The sequence below is a fragment of the Poecilia mexicana genome, unplaced genomic scaffold (genome assembly GCF_051168715.1).
Source record: "Poecilia mexicana isolate PSO_F unplaced genomic scaffold, ASM5116871v1 scaffold_22, whole genome shotgun sequence".
NCBI lineage: Eukaryota > Metazoa > Chordata > Actinopteri > Cyprinodontiformes > Poeciliidae > Poecilia > Poecilia mexicana.
This window is the reverse complement of record NW_028263391.1, coordinates 12,032,033-12,048,119: the sequence shown is the minus strand read 5'-3', so window position 1 is coordinate 12,048,119 and position 16,087 is coordinate 12,032,033. Positions and strand designations below refer to the sequence as shown.

The 16,087-nt window shown below is 39.1% G+C and overlaps 1 protein-coding gene across 1 annotated transcript in view; it reads left to right on the top strand.

Moving 5' to 3' along the window:
* alk (ALK receptor tyrosine kinase) overlaps positions 1–16,087 on the top strand; it is a 90,205-nt gene that overhangs the window by 3,792 nt on the left and 70,326 nt on the right. The window contains exon 2 of the mRNA XM_015008156.2: positions 15,182–15,313. Coding sequence (XP_014863642.2) covers positions 15,182–15,313 — 132 coding nt within the window. The remainder of the gene's footprint in view (positions 1–15,181; positions 15,314–16,087) is intronic.

The window sequence follows — 16,087 nt, the reverse complement described above, 5'->3', positions numbered from 1 at the left end:
CATTTTTGTAACTTAAAAAAGACACCCTCCTTTGGAATCAAAGCCGTGACAGATGTGTTTGGGATTTTTTTTCTCAAACAGAAATTATTCAGACTTTGAGTTTTTATTGAGTGGATTTGTTTTCTTAAGTTTCTTATGGTTTACGGTAACAGATTGGGGGGGCGGGGGGGCGACCAGCATATGTCCTTACAACAGGAAAGTTCTCTGCAAGAAATAACATCAAGACATTTATGAGCCCATCAAGACAAGATGTTCTCTCTAATTTTTCAGCTGCACAATGAAAGGCAATCTGAAAGCTACATGCTTTGTAATTTTTTTATTTGGAGAAAAACCTGTTGAAAAGATACAGTTTAGCAATTACAACAGATTGCTTGAAATTGTCAAATAGAAGCAAAAGATACAAGTAATAAAACACTAAAAGAAGGAAAACCCTCCAGTAATATTTCCTCCATTGTTTGAAACCCGTAAGCTGGATCTGGTCCTTTCCATGTGGAAAGGACTGTGTAGGATGAAGCCTTTCCAGTAGAAATCTATTCAGACTCTTTGAATAGAGTCTGTAGTCACTCTCCTTTAGTGATGGAAAGGAGGCTAGAAACGGTGCTAGTAAAGCAGTCATTGATTTCTGAATGAAAATATCCGAGTGTGGGCAATAAAGGAGCTGATGAATCTCTACGTCCATTGATGAATCTCGGTGCTCCATGATAAATGGCGCCCAATGTCTGCAGGGACCTAAAGGGAGCAATCGTATAATGTCATTGTGGTCAATGTAAAATTGCACGGTGTCAACAGCGAGTGGTTTTATTGTGTTTAATGAACAACTTGATTCAGTTCTGTCAAAGAGAAAACGTTTTTTTTTTTATTTGCCAAGATATGTATGTCATGAATCAGATCGGAGTGCCTTATTTATACAATGTAGCAGGGATAACTGCTGTAATGTCCTTATTTGACCACAGCTGCTGAAATTCACAAATACTTAAGATCCCCTCTAAAAGACACCTACTTCTTATCTTGATTGTCCAAACACCAGATATACCTTAACGACCAGGACGATCCTTTAAAAAGCCAGCTGAAAGGCCTGTATCCTGCAGTCACTAGGATGAGATATGATGACTTTGAAGTAGTAAATATTTTTAATAATTGCGTAAAAAGTGCAGCATAACAGTTTTGTCCAGAGAAGGGTTGCATAAAATCACCGAAACCTTTGTAGAAAGTTGTTCGCTGTTTCTTAAAACTGGACTGTTGGGGAGATCAAAAACTATTAAATTCAGTATATCCACAGTCATTCACAAAATTTCTCAAGTTCTCTATTCGGGACGCAGAGTTTGAAGCGGGTCATACAGTGGGGTTTACTAGTCCATCCATTCTGTACATAACTGTTCTGTTTTAGCCAGAATCTATTAAAATACTTCTTTTTACATCTGCATCTCATTGGTGTGAGAGCTTTCCTGATAATTTCATGCAGTTCTTCCTTTCCTACCAGCTGCCCTACATCCACAAACACAATATGCCCTTCACCTACTGCTGGCAAGGTTTTTTGCGTTTCTAACAAGGTTATTCAGGGGAACTTTGCACCTTTAGCTGTCAAGCAGACTCACCAAATGATGCCGAACAGATGTTCAGTTCTGCATTGTGATTCCCTGATGTCATCGTTTATCTTTAACTGGCATTTTTGTGACATTTTTCCAGCTGTTGGTGGCCTCCTGCAGCGCTACTGTAATTTCTTGGTCACTATAATGACTATATTGAGAACCTGACTCTTTTTCTGTGATTTGGAAATAAATCTTGGTTCTACTCCCATTTACCCCCCTAATAACTAAATTGTCTATTCAAAATTAATAAAATTGGAATCTTACCTCAACATTATGCTATGAATTTCTCCCCCTGCCTGTGGTCTCTTCTTACTCCCTGCTTCTGAATGTCCTGCTCATTATATTTTTCTGCACTAGGACAAATTAAATGTCTTTAACTTTGTAGATTATCGTGAGCACAAATTATTTCAAAAAGAAACCTGGAGAAAATTCTGAATGAAGTGTTTGGACTTCAGGTTGGAGCTACAGGGAAGAACTTTTGATTTCATCCGGTTTAACTCCCCCAGCTGGTCATCTGATAACAAACCAGCAACGTCCGAATCTGTGTGATCTAAATGAGGCTTTCTGATATGCCAGAAGTGAGAGAGATAATGAAGACAAGGAACTGTAAAAAGTGGACATTTAACTTTAACTTATAGGTGTTGGTTACCCTGTCGGAGGAAAACAACCTGTTTTATTTCTGTAGTTTTATGTAAAAATATAAAAATTATCTGGTGTTTGCCAAGGCCTGATAATTTTTCACAAGTGTACAAACTCGCATTGGAAAATTAATTACCAGTTAATTACACCCTTACCACTCTTATTTCATTAAGGATTTTTAAATCGCCTTTCTTTCCAACTTTTTCAGTTCATTGAGATTTGCAGATATTTGTTTTTGCATGGCTCTCTTAAGGTCCCACCACAGGACTTCAATCAGTTTGAGGTTTGAGGTTTGGTTTTATTTTATCAGCCATTTTGTTGTAGATTTGTTGCTTTGTTGGCAATTACTGTCCCGTTGACGACTCAGTTTGGAGCAGGTGGCCTCACATTTGCTCTAATCTAAATATCATGGGATATTTAGTATCTGTGGCTGCAAAACAAACCCAAATCATCACACATCCATTACAGTTCAACTATTGGTCTGCAGGGTTTTTTTGGGTTTTTTTACAGTGATGCGCTGTGGTTGGTTTTCTCCAAATATGGAACTGTGCGTTATGACTAGACGTGTCTGTCTTGCTCTCCAGATGTCCAGATTTCTCTTGAAACCTCTTCCTTTCAAGAGAAGAACTTAAGTTCTTTTTTCAAATTGTTCCATGATTTAGCATGCTAACTTAGGCCTTTGAGTCAAAGATGGATTTCTGGGGATTTTGGCAATTTTGCTGAGTATTGTCAGATTAATTTGCGTGTGATTAGCAACACCCGGTTGCTACTTTACCTCTGAATTTAGTTTATGTTGTGGATATCTGTTATGTGATTTTAAGTTTCATATGACATTCTGGTCTAACTTTGACATTGTGACATTTTTAAGGTCAGTAATCGGTGTACCCTTAATTGTACACTTAAAATAAATCTGCTTTGCCTTGATTCTCCTTATATTAAAGAAATTAAAGCAACAGAAAATCAAAAAGCTCAGTTTCCATCCATATTGTCGGAGTCAAATTTTTTTGTCTTTGTCACTGTTGGCGCCGAGCACAGTGGGCACCTCTATTACATGCAAATCCAGTAATAGTTGAACAGCATCTAATTGTTCTCAGATCCGGGTTCATAGTGTTCTCCTGCCAGGCAGCACATAAGCTGTGTTGAGCAGAGAGAAAAGGCACGCAGACGTGCAGTACTCTCCTCAGGCGCCACCTGGGTCCCCAGCACAACACCCACTGCACACCTCCCACTCCCAAATGAAGCCCTAATCCGTCTCGGCACTCTCTCAGGCTTTCAACACCTCCCTCGTTTTCCCCTCCAGCACCTGCCACAAACCTGAGCTCAGATTACCTTCAGTCCTATAAAGCCAAGCAAACAGTCTCCCACCCAAATAATACTTGTCGTATTTCCTCCCTGTCATTTGCACACAAAATTATTCAAATGCTTCCAACAATCATCTACTCAGACAGAATCAATTCCAAACTTTGTTTTGCTCATTAATTAGAGCGCTTTTAAATTTAATTTGATCACTTTCAACACAAACAAACAATGTTCTTGATTTTCATTGCTGCTGTTGTATAACAGCAAAGACACTATGAATCATTCTGATGGAAGTACACATGCTAATGATTAATTTTATGTCCAGTCTCCTCTTGTGAATTTTGAATCACCACTTAAGCAAATCTGCTTTGTGACCAGTTTGGTTTTAAAAGTCATGAAGTGATTTCCAGGGTGTAATGTCTTCATTGCATCCTGAACAAAGCCCAGCTGAACCTAGTTACATAGGAAGTGTACACAAGGTAAAACAGATTCTTGGTTTTCGATTCAAATCAAGCATTCAGTCTCCTTGAGTCTATACCTGCCTTGAATTATACTGAATATTATTGACTAGAAATAAACATCACCTGTCTGTATTGGATTCCCATGACATTTGTTTATATGCAACATTCAGCTAAAGTGAGAGTTTGCACAGGTTATAAAAGAGCACAACCTTTTCTTTGTGCTTTATGCTTCACCTGACCATTATAAATAATTGGACATGTTATGGGTCAAAGCTCGACATTCAACATGAAGATTTTAAGATTTAGATTGACACGAGCCACATTCTAAAGCCATAGCATGCTGATAGACTCGGACTGAATGATGAGCTTAAATCAACAAGTGTTGTAAGGGCTTACATGCAGTAGGACATGTCAGATTAAATGTGGGAATAATATTTAAAATAGTCAAAATGGTTTACATCACAAAAACCTGTACACTTTCATATTGTGTTTTTTTTATATCTGAAATGTCTTCTTCACAATGTCAATCATTGCACCTTAACATTCTCCAAGAGATGCTGATTTTTCTCGTCAGTGTGGTGCACAGAGATATGGTCAATACAGCAGAAATAAATGGCGCCGCTTCTGCTTTCTTCCTTCAAACCCATCTCCTTTAATTAAGTCATCAGTCACCGGTCCAACAAGCAATCCAATTTGCAGCACCTGAAAGTGACTTGTGTGGCTGTGTCTCGCATTCTGACAGTCCTTTATGATCGCAACAAAGCAAACATCATGAAGGATCTTAACCCTTAATATATTTTTCATCCTGGATGTAAACAGAAGCGACCGTGTGGACTGACAAGCTCATTACCAGATCATATCAATCTCAGATTTGACTTTGACTTTGTCGGTGTGCCGTAGCACGGCAGAGAGATAACAAAGGTTTGTCCTTTGGAAAGCCTCTTAAGTGTTTGTGCCCGTGTGTTAGGAAGGAAAAAGTAGGTAAAGCCTAAGACATGGCAGCTGTGAACCCTGAGGAAAATTGAACCAGTGACCTTCTCTCTCCTGGACCATTTCCTTACCCATTGTGCCATGCTGCGGCAGGTTCTCAATGGAGCATCACAGCAACGCCATACGTCATGAACAGATACACGTGATGAGGATGTCCCGAGGCACATCAATCAAATGCAGCAATGGCGAGGTAGGGAGGGAAGGAAGTGGGATGAGGTACAGAGGGAGCCAAGCAAAGTCCCTTAATAGTCACAGCAGAATATTGAGATTTTAATTTCTTTGATCACTTAAATTAGAAACGTCTAGATCCAATTTTGTGTCTTAATGGCACCGTCAGGATACCGCGTGTTAAAATGTCAGAAATAAAAAACATTCGCAATGTCATGCACGAAATCAGTGGTCTGTGAAGATGAGCAATAGAGTACAACTGAATGCATTGTTTGCAGTCAATCTTATAAACAGGCATCAAATCATGAGCGCACACCAGATTCATTCATGTGCATGTGGGCAAAGTTCACAATGTCAAACAGGTGTATAAAAATGTGATTTGAGACGCCTTTGCTCAGAGCAGCGGGCGACTTCTCTTCTATCCTGACGCACAAAAACAGATTCACATCCGACAGTACACAGATATATCTAAAAAAAACTGGAATACCTCCAAAAAGTCCAGTATTTTTTTGTCACTCGTGTCAGAAAGTGAAACTCGTATTTTATATAAATTCATAACACGTAGCGTAAAATATTGATGTAAGTTAGATGATATTGCCTTCCAGATAATAAAAACTCCAAATTCAGTATCTTGACAAGATTAATTTAAGAAAATGATTTTTATTAAACAGACATTCTTGGCTTGTGAAATGTTCATTTCTATGCACCTGATACTTGGTTTAACCTCTTTTTCCATGAATTACTGAATCAATATGGCGTGGCGTGGTGGAGACCAGGCTGTGTTTCTGCATAGGTGTAATAAAAACCCGACTCTTTTCTAACTGAGATATCTGAACTCTTTCTGCTTGAGGCAAAACTGACCCCTGAGCCAGAGAGAGGGATACCCTTTCCCCTTTTGAAAAGCATTGCTTTAGACTTTGGGGGGTTTCTAAGGTTAGAAGATTGAAATTTTGACAACTGTGCATTTGGAAAAATTTGTCTATATACTAATTGACCCTTAAAATGTATGGCTACAGTTTAGATTTTACAGAGTTATGACCTTTTTTCCCCCACAATGGCATGTCTAAAGAGTTTGAAAAAAACTGGCTCATTTACTTGTTAGATGTTTGCATTACAACAAAACTGGCTTGACACCAAGATTGAAAAGATTTCATTGTTGGTTGCTCGTAAGGCCGCCGTTCTTCACATTGACAACGTTGAAACTCACTGTGTCAAAATCATGAAAATATTCTTTCAGGCTCATTTACTCTGAGCTAAATGCTTATTTTTCTCTTTGATTCTCTGAAATTCCTGAAGGTTTTAAAGAGATGAATCATTGTTTGGAAACTGTTGAAGAAAAATCTTGGTAGCAAAGAAAAAATCTGAGTCATTTAGAAAAAACAAAGCCCATCAGTTACCAGAAGATTCAGCATGCAGAGCAAAACCCCTATCTGGCAGCACTAGTCTTCATCACACTCTGCCTCTAATCTCTTGCCTTAGGCATTTCCTCAAGAAGCAAACCCTCAACACAAACTGGTTGTCTGTTGCAGGCACCTTTCCAAAGCAATCTACACAGGCTGTTTCATTTTAAGATACTGAGCAAATGTTAAATGGCCCAGGGCACCGAGTAAAGTGTTCTCAGCATCCGTACGCCAAATGAAACAGATGTCTAAATCAACCCTAATCTGACGTGGAGGAGAAACTTTCGGGGTTTTTCCAGACCTACAGCGTTTTTGAATCAAAGCCAGTAATTAACATACAGCAACCTTAAATCCAATCCGATTCAGTGTTGGCAATAAGAACATTGGCATAAAATTCTTAATGCATTCACCGAGGCAGTTTAATCAATTTAATGTCAGACTGTACACTCTAATTAGTGTGTAGCTACAGTACACGCCAACCTATAGAAATTATGAAAATGTCCATCTGCTGCGATCAGAGAACCAGATTCGTTGAGCCCCGTTGAGATTTACAGCCTGGCTTCAATGTACGGTTAAAAACATTTCAGCTGCATTGATTTTTTTTTTTTTTTTTTTTTTTGCAGAATGTATTTTAGAATCACAACTTTTCACATTTGTTAATATTCTCATTGTGTTTGTGAATAAACCCATTAGGACACATCGTTAGGAACGTCTACCAACAATCCAGGAGCAATTTGGTGATCATCTGCGTTTTCTAGCTTGATTCAGAAACGTGTGATGAGACAAAAATGATGACAAAGTGGCTCAATGATCAGGACACTTACATTTTTGACCTCTGTTCAGGAAACTTGACACATTGTAACGCCACTAAGATGCTGTGATCAGTTCTAATGAAGCAGGTTTGTAGTCAACGGTTAACTTCAAGTACTAATAAGACAGGGATGGGTTAGCTTTTTGTCCCAACGGCGAGATGAGCATATCAGAGTTGTGCAAATCAAGGAAAAACACTTGTAAGACTTATTTACTACAAGACACCCATAAAATATGAAAACGTTAATGAGGAAAATCAGATAAAGTGCAATTTTTCTGCAGTAAATGACAGCAACATGAAAATCATTATCCCGGGAATGTTAAAGGTATTACTTTCCCCTCCCATCCCCACCCTGTCCGCCCTTCGATATGTTGCTCTCTCCGGCAGGGAGCATGACGGATAGTAATAGTGATTGGGCAGAGCTCGCACCAATCGAGCGTGACTGTGTGCAGTTAATTGAATTCATGAGCAAATATGTCTTGTCCCATCGACTGTCCAGCAGCAGGCGCAGCTGCATCTATCTTCAACACTGCAGCCGCTGTAAATCTCGGCGAATGGCTCGAGATTCCGCCTTTAATGGCTCGCCAAGATAGCAGTGCCACCGCTGGCTGAGGTTTCTGTCCGTAGTGACCGGCACGGACTTTGAGAACGGAGATTATGCCGTGAAATTAATGAGGTCTAACTACTTTAGAAGTTGATGATAGGCTGAATCGAGTCGGGTAAAATTGTTTACTTTCTGTTCTCCTGTCTGTTTGCAATTCTGTGCACAACAGATCTGCAAGGCAGGCGCTTTTCCAGCCTGAAATCCCTCCTCATTCACAGGAATTTCCAGCCCTGACTGGCTGACTGACATGCTTGCTCATCTGTAGGAAGACAAAAGCTGTATTAATTTCAGTCTCAGGCTTCCTCCCCCCATTGTTCTGAAAAGTGTCTCTGCAGCCCATCTGCAACAACGAAGCGTCTGTTTGTATTCAAATCTGCACACAGTGGCCAATAAACCGTGTCAAGTTCTACTCAGACAGAGAGACAAACTGTTTTGCATCATCTGATAACCTGCAGAGAGAATTATGTTCATCTCTCAAATCTGATCGTCATGATACAGTTATGCAAAAGTTTTAAATGTTAGGTGTTGCTATCGAATTGGTTTCAGCTGATGAACCGTGTAAAAAGAAGGAAGTTCGGTGCGTTCTCGTACGACTAAGGTGTGACTGTAAGACATTAAATGGGTGAAATATATCATTTTTCAGGACACAATGAGGATGTTCTGGTCTTTAAATGAAAAGCTGTTTGTGGATAAACATGCTTGCTGCTTCCATTGGATTTAACTGGAAATGTAAAGCCAGGAAGCTGTTAATACACTTGGTTAAGTGCTCATAAAATTACATGAAGCCAGATCTAATATTTCAATGTCTTTCTAGAATTAACATTATTCAGAAGAGCAACACATTTAGGACAGCTGCCAATCTTCTCAGAAAGGAACGAGACAGCAAATTCACTGCAAGATAGTCCGTGAAGGTTCAAAGAAATGAAGAATTACCAGCTCCATTTCAAACTCTGCATGCCTCCCTGAGCGTTTGTAATTCATTTATTTAGCAGGGGGAATTGAATGGATTACCAAGAAGAATCTGATGTGCTTCCTTTTATTACAAAACTTCAGAAACAAAGACCTTTGGATAGATGAGGCCAGAGCAGAGACGTTGCACAATGGCAGCTTGCAGTCTCTGGGTATGTTTACATGAGCATAAGAAATCCAAATAAACCAACGATGGGAATTAAAATCGGCCCCAGTCGGAATATTCTGACTGGTTTCAGATCTATTGGAATGAATGTGAACCGAGAGGGCTGGCTTATGCCGACTGATCATCCGAACAGCGTTCATGCAAACACTTATTCTGATCATGTTACTCTGACTGTGGCAGACTGACCCTACTGGTCTGTTGATCTGTTATCATGTAACGCAGGAAGATCCAACAGCATACTGCTCAGCCTGCAGCCTCATTAGTGAGGGAGGTAACATCTCAACTATCAGATCGTGCGGTGGGTCCGTTCTGTGCGCCGAGGAGACAAAACAAACACACTGCTGCGTTTGTTTTCAGTTCAGCACAGACAGAAGTACAAATTCTTTTAGGGAAATGCTGCAACTTTGCTCATGTCAGTGGTTCTATTCTGAATAAAGCCTGGTGCATGTAAATGCACATCATGATTGGATTCGTAATTTTATCACGATATAAACGACGCCTTCAAACGATTTAATCTGAATACATTTGAATCCGATCAAGGGGATGTTAATATAGCTATTTTGTCGACCAGGATCTGGAAATCAAATTATTCTGGAGACAAATGTGAGCCTGTTGACCTGACATTACCTCAACGAGCTGATGCAACATGTCATAGAAAACTGAGCTAAAATCCTTCCAACAATGTGGAAAACTGAAAGTTGGACAGTAAATAACTGGGAGCTGTTGCAGCTAAAGGTGGTTTTACAACCCAGTGAATTATAGGGTGGACTTAGTGTTTGCTTTTTGTTACAGTTTAGCTCAGATTGAAATATTGTGCAACCTTGTAAAGACCCTTGTCATTTTCATGTTCTGTTGCACAAAATCAGTCAAAAAAAAAAAAAAAAAAAAAAGCTTAAACCATCTAAAACAACAATTAAATCTATCTCGGAAGGTAAAAATCAATTCTCCATTTTCAGTGGATGAAGTACTTAGATATATTTTGTTTTTGTTTTTTATTTTTTTTACAAAACCTAGTTTTGAAAGTTTCTGTGGCAACAAAAACAATCCTCTCAAAACCACAAAGAAATTTACAGTTGTATTAGTCAACATCTGATGCGTGAAATTACAAGATGCACAGAAAACAATGCTTTTTTTAATATATTTGTTACCTTTTCTTTTGAAAATTTAGACTTGTGAGGCAAGATTGATGTTCAAATGCAACATACTGAGAAGAAAGGTGGCCCTGAAAAGCTATTAAACACAGCATGGTCAGTACACAGAGAAATAGTTGAAGAGCATTTCAGTACCTTGGGTCATGTGTTATTAAAGAAGACTTCTTAGAAGACGGAGTATTCTGTTTTTCTTCCTCATATAAACGCCGCCTGTGTTTGCCGTAAAAGCACGAATATCAAATGACGTCAAGATGAAAACAGGAGAAAGTGAAAATCTTGTGGGGAAATCCCCAAATTAATAAGGAGCACATGAGCAGGAAAATGTAATTAGAGTGGTTACGTTAAAAATCTGGTTCATTTCTTTGAATCACTTAATAATTTCTTTTGATTTGATCTTTGTTGGTTAAGTTTTTTGTTGCTGAAGTTGCAACTAGTTTTACGCAGAATGGTAAAGTTTGGGTTCTGTTTTCCACCCAATGTTTCACCTCGTTCATTTCCTTTTTTTTAATCAGCTGTTTTGCTCTGAGTCCCAAAGTTGAGGGTAAAACCAAAACCAATCAACTATATGTTATTTCTTAGTTATTATTAAACCATGATAATCCCATCAAGATTATATTGAAACTTCGATGCAGTGTTCTGCATTTCACTGTAGTGAAAAGCTCCAGATCCAGAAGCTTCCACAGGGGTAACAAAATGCAAAAACAACTCATGAAACAAACATAAAACTATCTGGAACATAAGGCTCTCTTTCAGCTGGACAGATATCACTGCTGCAGAACCAGCATTACCAGGATCAGGATTTGTTTTACTCATTATCTACTGAAAGTTGTCAGTCATGTGAACCTCATCGCTCCAGATTGCAATAGATGGCTCCGACTCTTCCAGTCCTTCCTGACATTTAGATAAACAAAGCATGATAAGAAACAAGTAAACAGGAGGATGGCACCTCCTTTGTCTTCCTGATTCTCCAGCTTCACAACAGTTTGGACTTCAAAGTCAGAATTTAAGGAAGCGGACAAGATCCAGAGATATATAGTGAAACCATGCGTACACGCACACACACACATACACACAAGATGTTGCATTGTTGGTACATTGAATACTTTTGCAAAGTTAATTTTTTTCGTTTTTCATTTTACTTTTTGCACAGATAAATCAGATTAATAACTGGAATAATTTTAGAGGGACAAATATGAATCTGCAAAAACATATATATTTTTTTTTAAATCTGAAAAATGCAACACTATAATTTTACAAATCCTAATAATGAAAGATTTTAGTAAAATGTGACATTGTAGCAGAAGTGGGGACTAAACAGAAGACTTCAAAATACCAGTGAAATGTTTGCCTTTTTGTTTGCTTCCTGTAGACACTTTAACAGAAATTTAAAAAAAAAACATGGTCATTTAAATTTTTAACTAAAGTTTTACTTCACTGACTTTCTGTTCAGTCCACGGCTAATTTTCAAAGATTTTTGGTTCCTTTTCTAAGACTGTTGATCTGGTCACAAGTTAAATGTAGGAACTTTAACTGAGTCGCTGATTGGGTTGAACTGCTTCCTATCCCTGCTCTGAAATTAATCAATGGTTAATTAACAGACCTCTGCAGGGTGAGATGACCAGCTGAGAAGCTGATTCAGCTGCTGGAATCCAGTGTTAAAAAGCAGAGAAACATCCAAAATATGGCAGAATGACAGAACCATTTGAAGGTCAGGTTTGGAAAATACCAAACTCGGCCCTGGAAGTTTTAGAGTATTTTTCGTATTTCATGTGATGATCCAACACAAAGCAGAGCAAACGTATTAAGTGGGAGTAAATATTATGCATAGTTTTCAAAGTTTTATGTGCATTTGTATTCACTCTTTCAGCTGCAGGTATTTGGGGTATGTGTCTGTCAGCAAACCTTGCCGATGAATCTCCATTTGGTTTATGTCTGAACTTTGACTTGGGAAATTCATTTCCTTCTACTTCACAATTAATTTGGATTTTCACATAAAATCCAAATTAATTAAATTTTTGTTTGTAATAAACTATTAACCCGTTTTAAGAAACAATTTTGGAAAATACAGATTTTTGGTCCAAGGCCTCTTTATGTAAAAAAACACAAAAAAAACAGAGTTCGAAATAGTTTAGGCTCTGGAATGCAGTTTTTTTTTTCTTCCCCATTTAAACTTGCAAGACTAATATTTTGACGTCTACCTCTATCAGACTATCACTCTTGTGTTTGTGTATCTGTTGGAACAGCAGATATTCCAGCTCCTCGGCTCTCATTCATCATTCTCCTCACAAAGCCCAAAGCAACCCCATGAACACAAAGATAACAAAACTCTCTTGATCCCACAGGCAATTCATCCCCCACTGACCCACTTGTTTTCACAATCTGACAAGTGTGATTTAAGAACTGCAGTCTGCGCGCAGTGCAGTGGCCATGTCTGGCTGCGCTTACCTGCTTCAGGGGGCCCAAAGTTAGCCGCATCACCCCTTTTACACGTTGCTACTCCTCTGTCGCCGAACTAAGATAAATCCATGAATTTAAGTCCAACGCCCAGAGGTTTCGGTTCACTCTGGATAAACTTCTTATTTCTTTATTTGACAAATTGTTCTGTTGGCAGATTCTGCAAAGAAGAAGCAGCTGCCGAGTACAGCCAATGCATAATACAACAACCCTTTTCCTTAGCTAATTGAGTCTTCCTGTTAATGTCACATGTCACTGAGGCTCTATTTTTATGCACAGCTTTTAGTTTCCCAAAAGAGTCCGATGAGGCCGTTTCTGTGAACCGATACAAAAGAGTATTCATCATTAGAGTCATTTACTCTGGCTCATTTTAAAAAGATTGTGAAGTGGATCATTCACCGAGGTGTTAAAGTAGCTTTCCACAGCCATAGAGTTCCTGGCGCAGCAGTGGACCGTGGGAGGCATCCAACTAATGTGTTTTTTCACCTCCCCCCCTCCCCCCCAAAAAAGAAATCTCTTTTTAATCCATCACCAGGTGTGTCAGTTTCCAAGTGGGCGCTAATGCTTCTCCATCACACACACAAAAAAAAAAAAAGACACAGAAGAGAATGAGCCATAACTCTGAGATTCCTGGCCTCTCCTCCATTGGTAAATAAACAATGGTTTCTGTGCAATCTTTAGTGTTTTGTGGCTAATTTGGAGTTGATGCCGGCAACATAAATTTCAGGTGTCCACTTAAGCTTTTTTTGTCTGAAAGTAAGCAATTTAATACCGGGCTATGGCTTAATTTAACTTTAATTCAACAACTTGGAAAGCTGAAACAAATCCTAAAGATGAAGAGATAAAAGAAGTGATTTCAGGGGGAGTTTCTGTGGTGTAGCAATAGCGCAAATGCCCCATATATCTGGAGGCTATTAGTTTTCAACAGAGCCATTCAGGGCTCATCTCTGGACCTCGAGACTTTTGCCGTTATTTTCCACCCTTCATTCTCTGCTTCCTGTCTATAAACGCCATAATGGCAGCACAAAAGCTTTTTCATCAATGCTGCCTTTTTCTGAGATCTGGACCCAAACGGTCACCCTCAGAATAAGCAAAGGACTCCATTCAGCAGGAAATCAGCTAGTTTTAATTAACTACAAGCCCTTCAGCAAAATCGGATCAAATATCTGATGAGAATTATTCCTGAGGCTTGTTGGTGGCTACAACAACAGTGTGGTCAAAATGCTGTTTGAAGTTGTGTAATCAACTTCTGGAAATAACAAATTAAATTATTAAAAAATTATTAAAGGGCAAAAACGTATGACGTTCATCCTGGACACACTAATTGAAGTTGGCGAAACGGGCAAAAGCTCATTTCCTTCTGAGAAACTGGGAAACTTTCTTCAGGTTTTCCCTTGTTTTTGCAGGTCAGTCACTTTCCATGATGAAGTATTTTGACCAAATTTCTTTGTAGATTTAAAAATGAAGCAATTCTAACTGTTGGGTAGCATAAACGGATAAGATTTTTGCCAACATTTCACATCACAGTTTGACATTGATGTTTTGTTTCCTCATTTGTTCAGTTTTTGGATGCCGTCGCCTCAATGTCATTCCAAGCTTCCTCCATCTAGTTCAGCTGCAGCAGAAATGCACTAATTACAAAATGTCGTGATGAAAGCCGTCGTGGCATTCGTGCGTATCTCGTCAGCGCAGCTAGCAGCATTCGCTCCACATTTGCCTCTCCGTATCATGGGATTGTTATCAGACTTTCGACTCCAAGTTCGCCTGAACAGAGAACAAATCTGCATATTACAGATCAAGGATAGACTACAGAGAGAGCAGCCAGTCACTCGTGATAATAATCACTTCCCCTTTTTTTTTCCTCATGACAGAGGGAAACAAACAAGATCCCCATCAGTGCTTTATGTTTTAGTTCCCTGATCTCTTGTTTTTCTTCTCTGATCAGTTTCTGGTGATTAAGGTGAAGGTGAGCAGTCAGTTTCCAGAACCTACAGATATCGGCTCTGATTTGCATAGATATGCAAATGCACCTGGTGACAATTGAGCTGCCAAGACAGGTGATATCAGTTGTGTGTGTGCGTGCATGTGCGTGTGTGAGCTCACACCACGTGTGAAGCCCGCTAACGGTAACTAGGTCATAGTTTTCACTGCCTGTGTTCCTCCTCTGATGGATGAGTACTGTATTCACAGCTTATGCTGCCTGTCTCAGGTTATTTATGATGCTGCATGCAGTCTACGGATGTCATGGGTTGTATTGGCCTTCCTCACAAACTAATGTTCTCTAAACTTTTTTTTTATGTTTGTTAGTTATACTTTCTCAGAGCTGCAGATTTAAGTTTTCTGTCGAACACAATGCGTTAAATCTCTCTGGGATGTTCAGAAAACAAGCTTAATCCTCGACTCAGGTGGTTTTACTCATTCGTGACTACACTGTGAAAACCCTCCACCTTAACTTTGCTTCGCTCTTCTTATTCTCTCAGCGTCCTCACCAGGCCCAAACATCACCCTGGAGGGACAGTACCACTGCTACCAGGGGCCAGCGATCCCTCTGGACAAACTCTGTGACTTCAGCAAAGACTGCCCACTCGGAGACGACGAAGGCAACCGTTGCCGTGAGTAGAGCGGGACACGTTAACGCAATGATGTGCATGAACCACAGCAGGGGCATGAAGAAAAAAACTTTACAGGGAAGGACCAGATTTCTGGAGGATCTTGTATATTAATCTGGTTTTTAAACCGGCTACAGTGAGACATATTGTACTCATAATTATTTTGTATCTGTTCTGCTAAATACTTTATCCACTGAGAACATCGGCATGCCTAAATAGTAAAACTTATTATTTTTTATTTTTTACTGTAGCTGTGACCAGGATGGAGGGCTCAACCCGGCACTTGTTCTCGAGACCTCCAATAGTTAGCAAAGAAAAGTTATAAACAATCTAAGATTACATAGGGGCAATTGTATAATATAACACCAAGTAAAATAAATGAAAAACCACGTGTTACTTTCTGAACAACTGTAATGGCATGTTGATAAAAGTCAAATAAATAGAGAGCATTTTAAGATGTCTTATGGGTTGGCTTACTCCATAAAGGACTATAGTAACTCAAATACAGAGTGGAGGAAAAAAAAAAATTTCTAGGAGGATGAGAAAAAAGTTTTTGGATAGTCAACGGATGAGATGATGTTCTCAGAGTCACCTTAGACAAAAACCTGTTTTCTCGTTCCTTACATGCACCACTGAGAACCAGCTCAGTTTCGTTAACCAACAAGTTGCATCCTGGTCAAAGGTGTAAAATATCCAGTTTCTGAAAAGAAACATTGAATGATTGTACATACACCCACTTGGTATGGCGGTGCTGGTGCAGATTTATTGTTTGTGTAA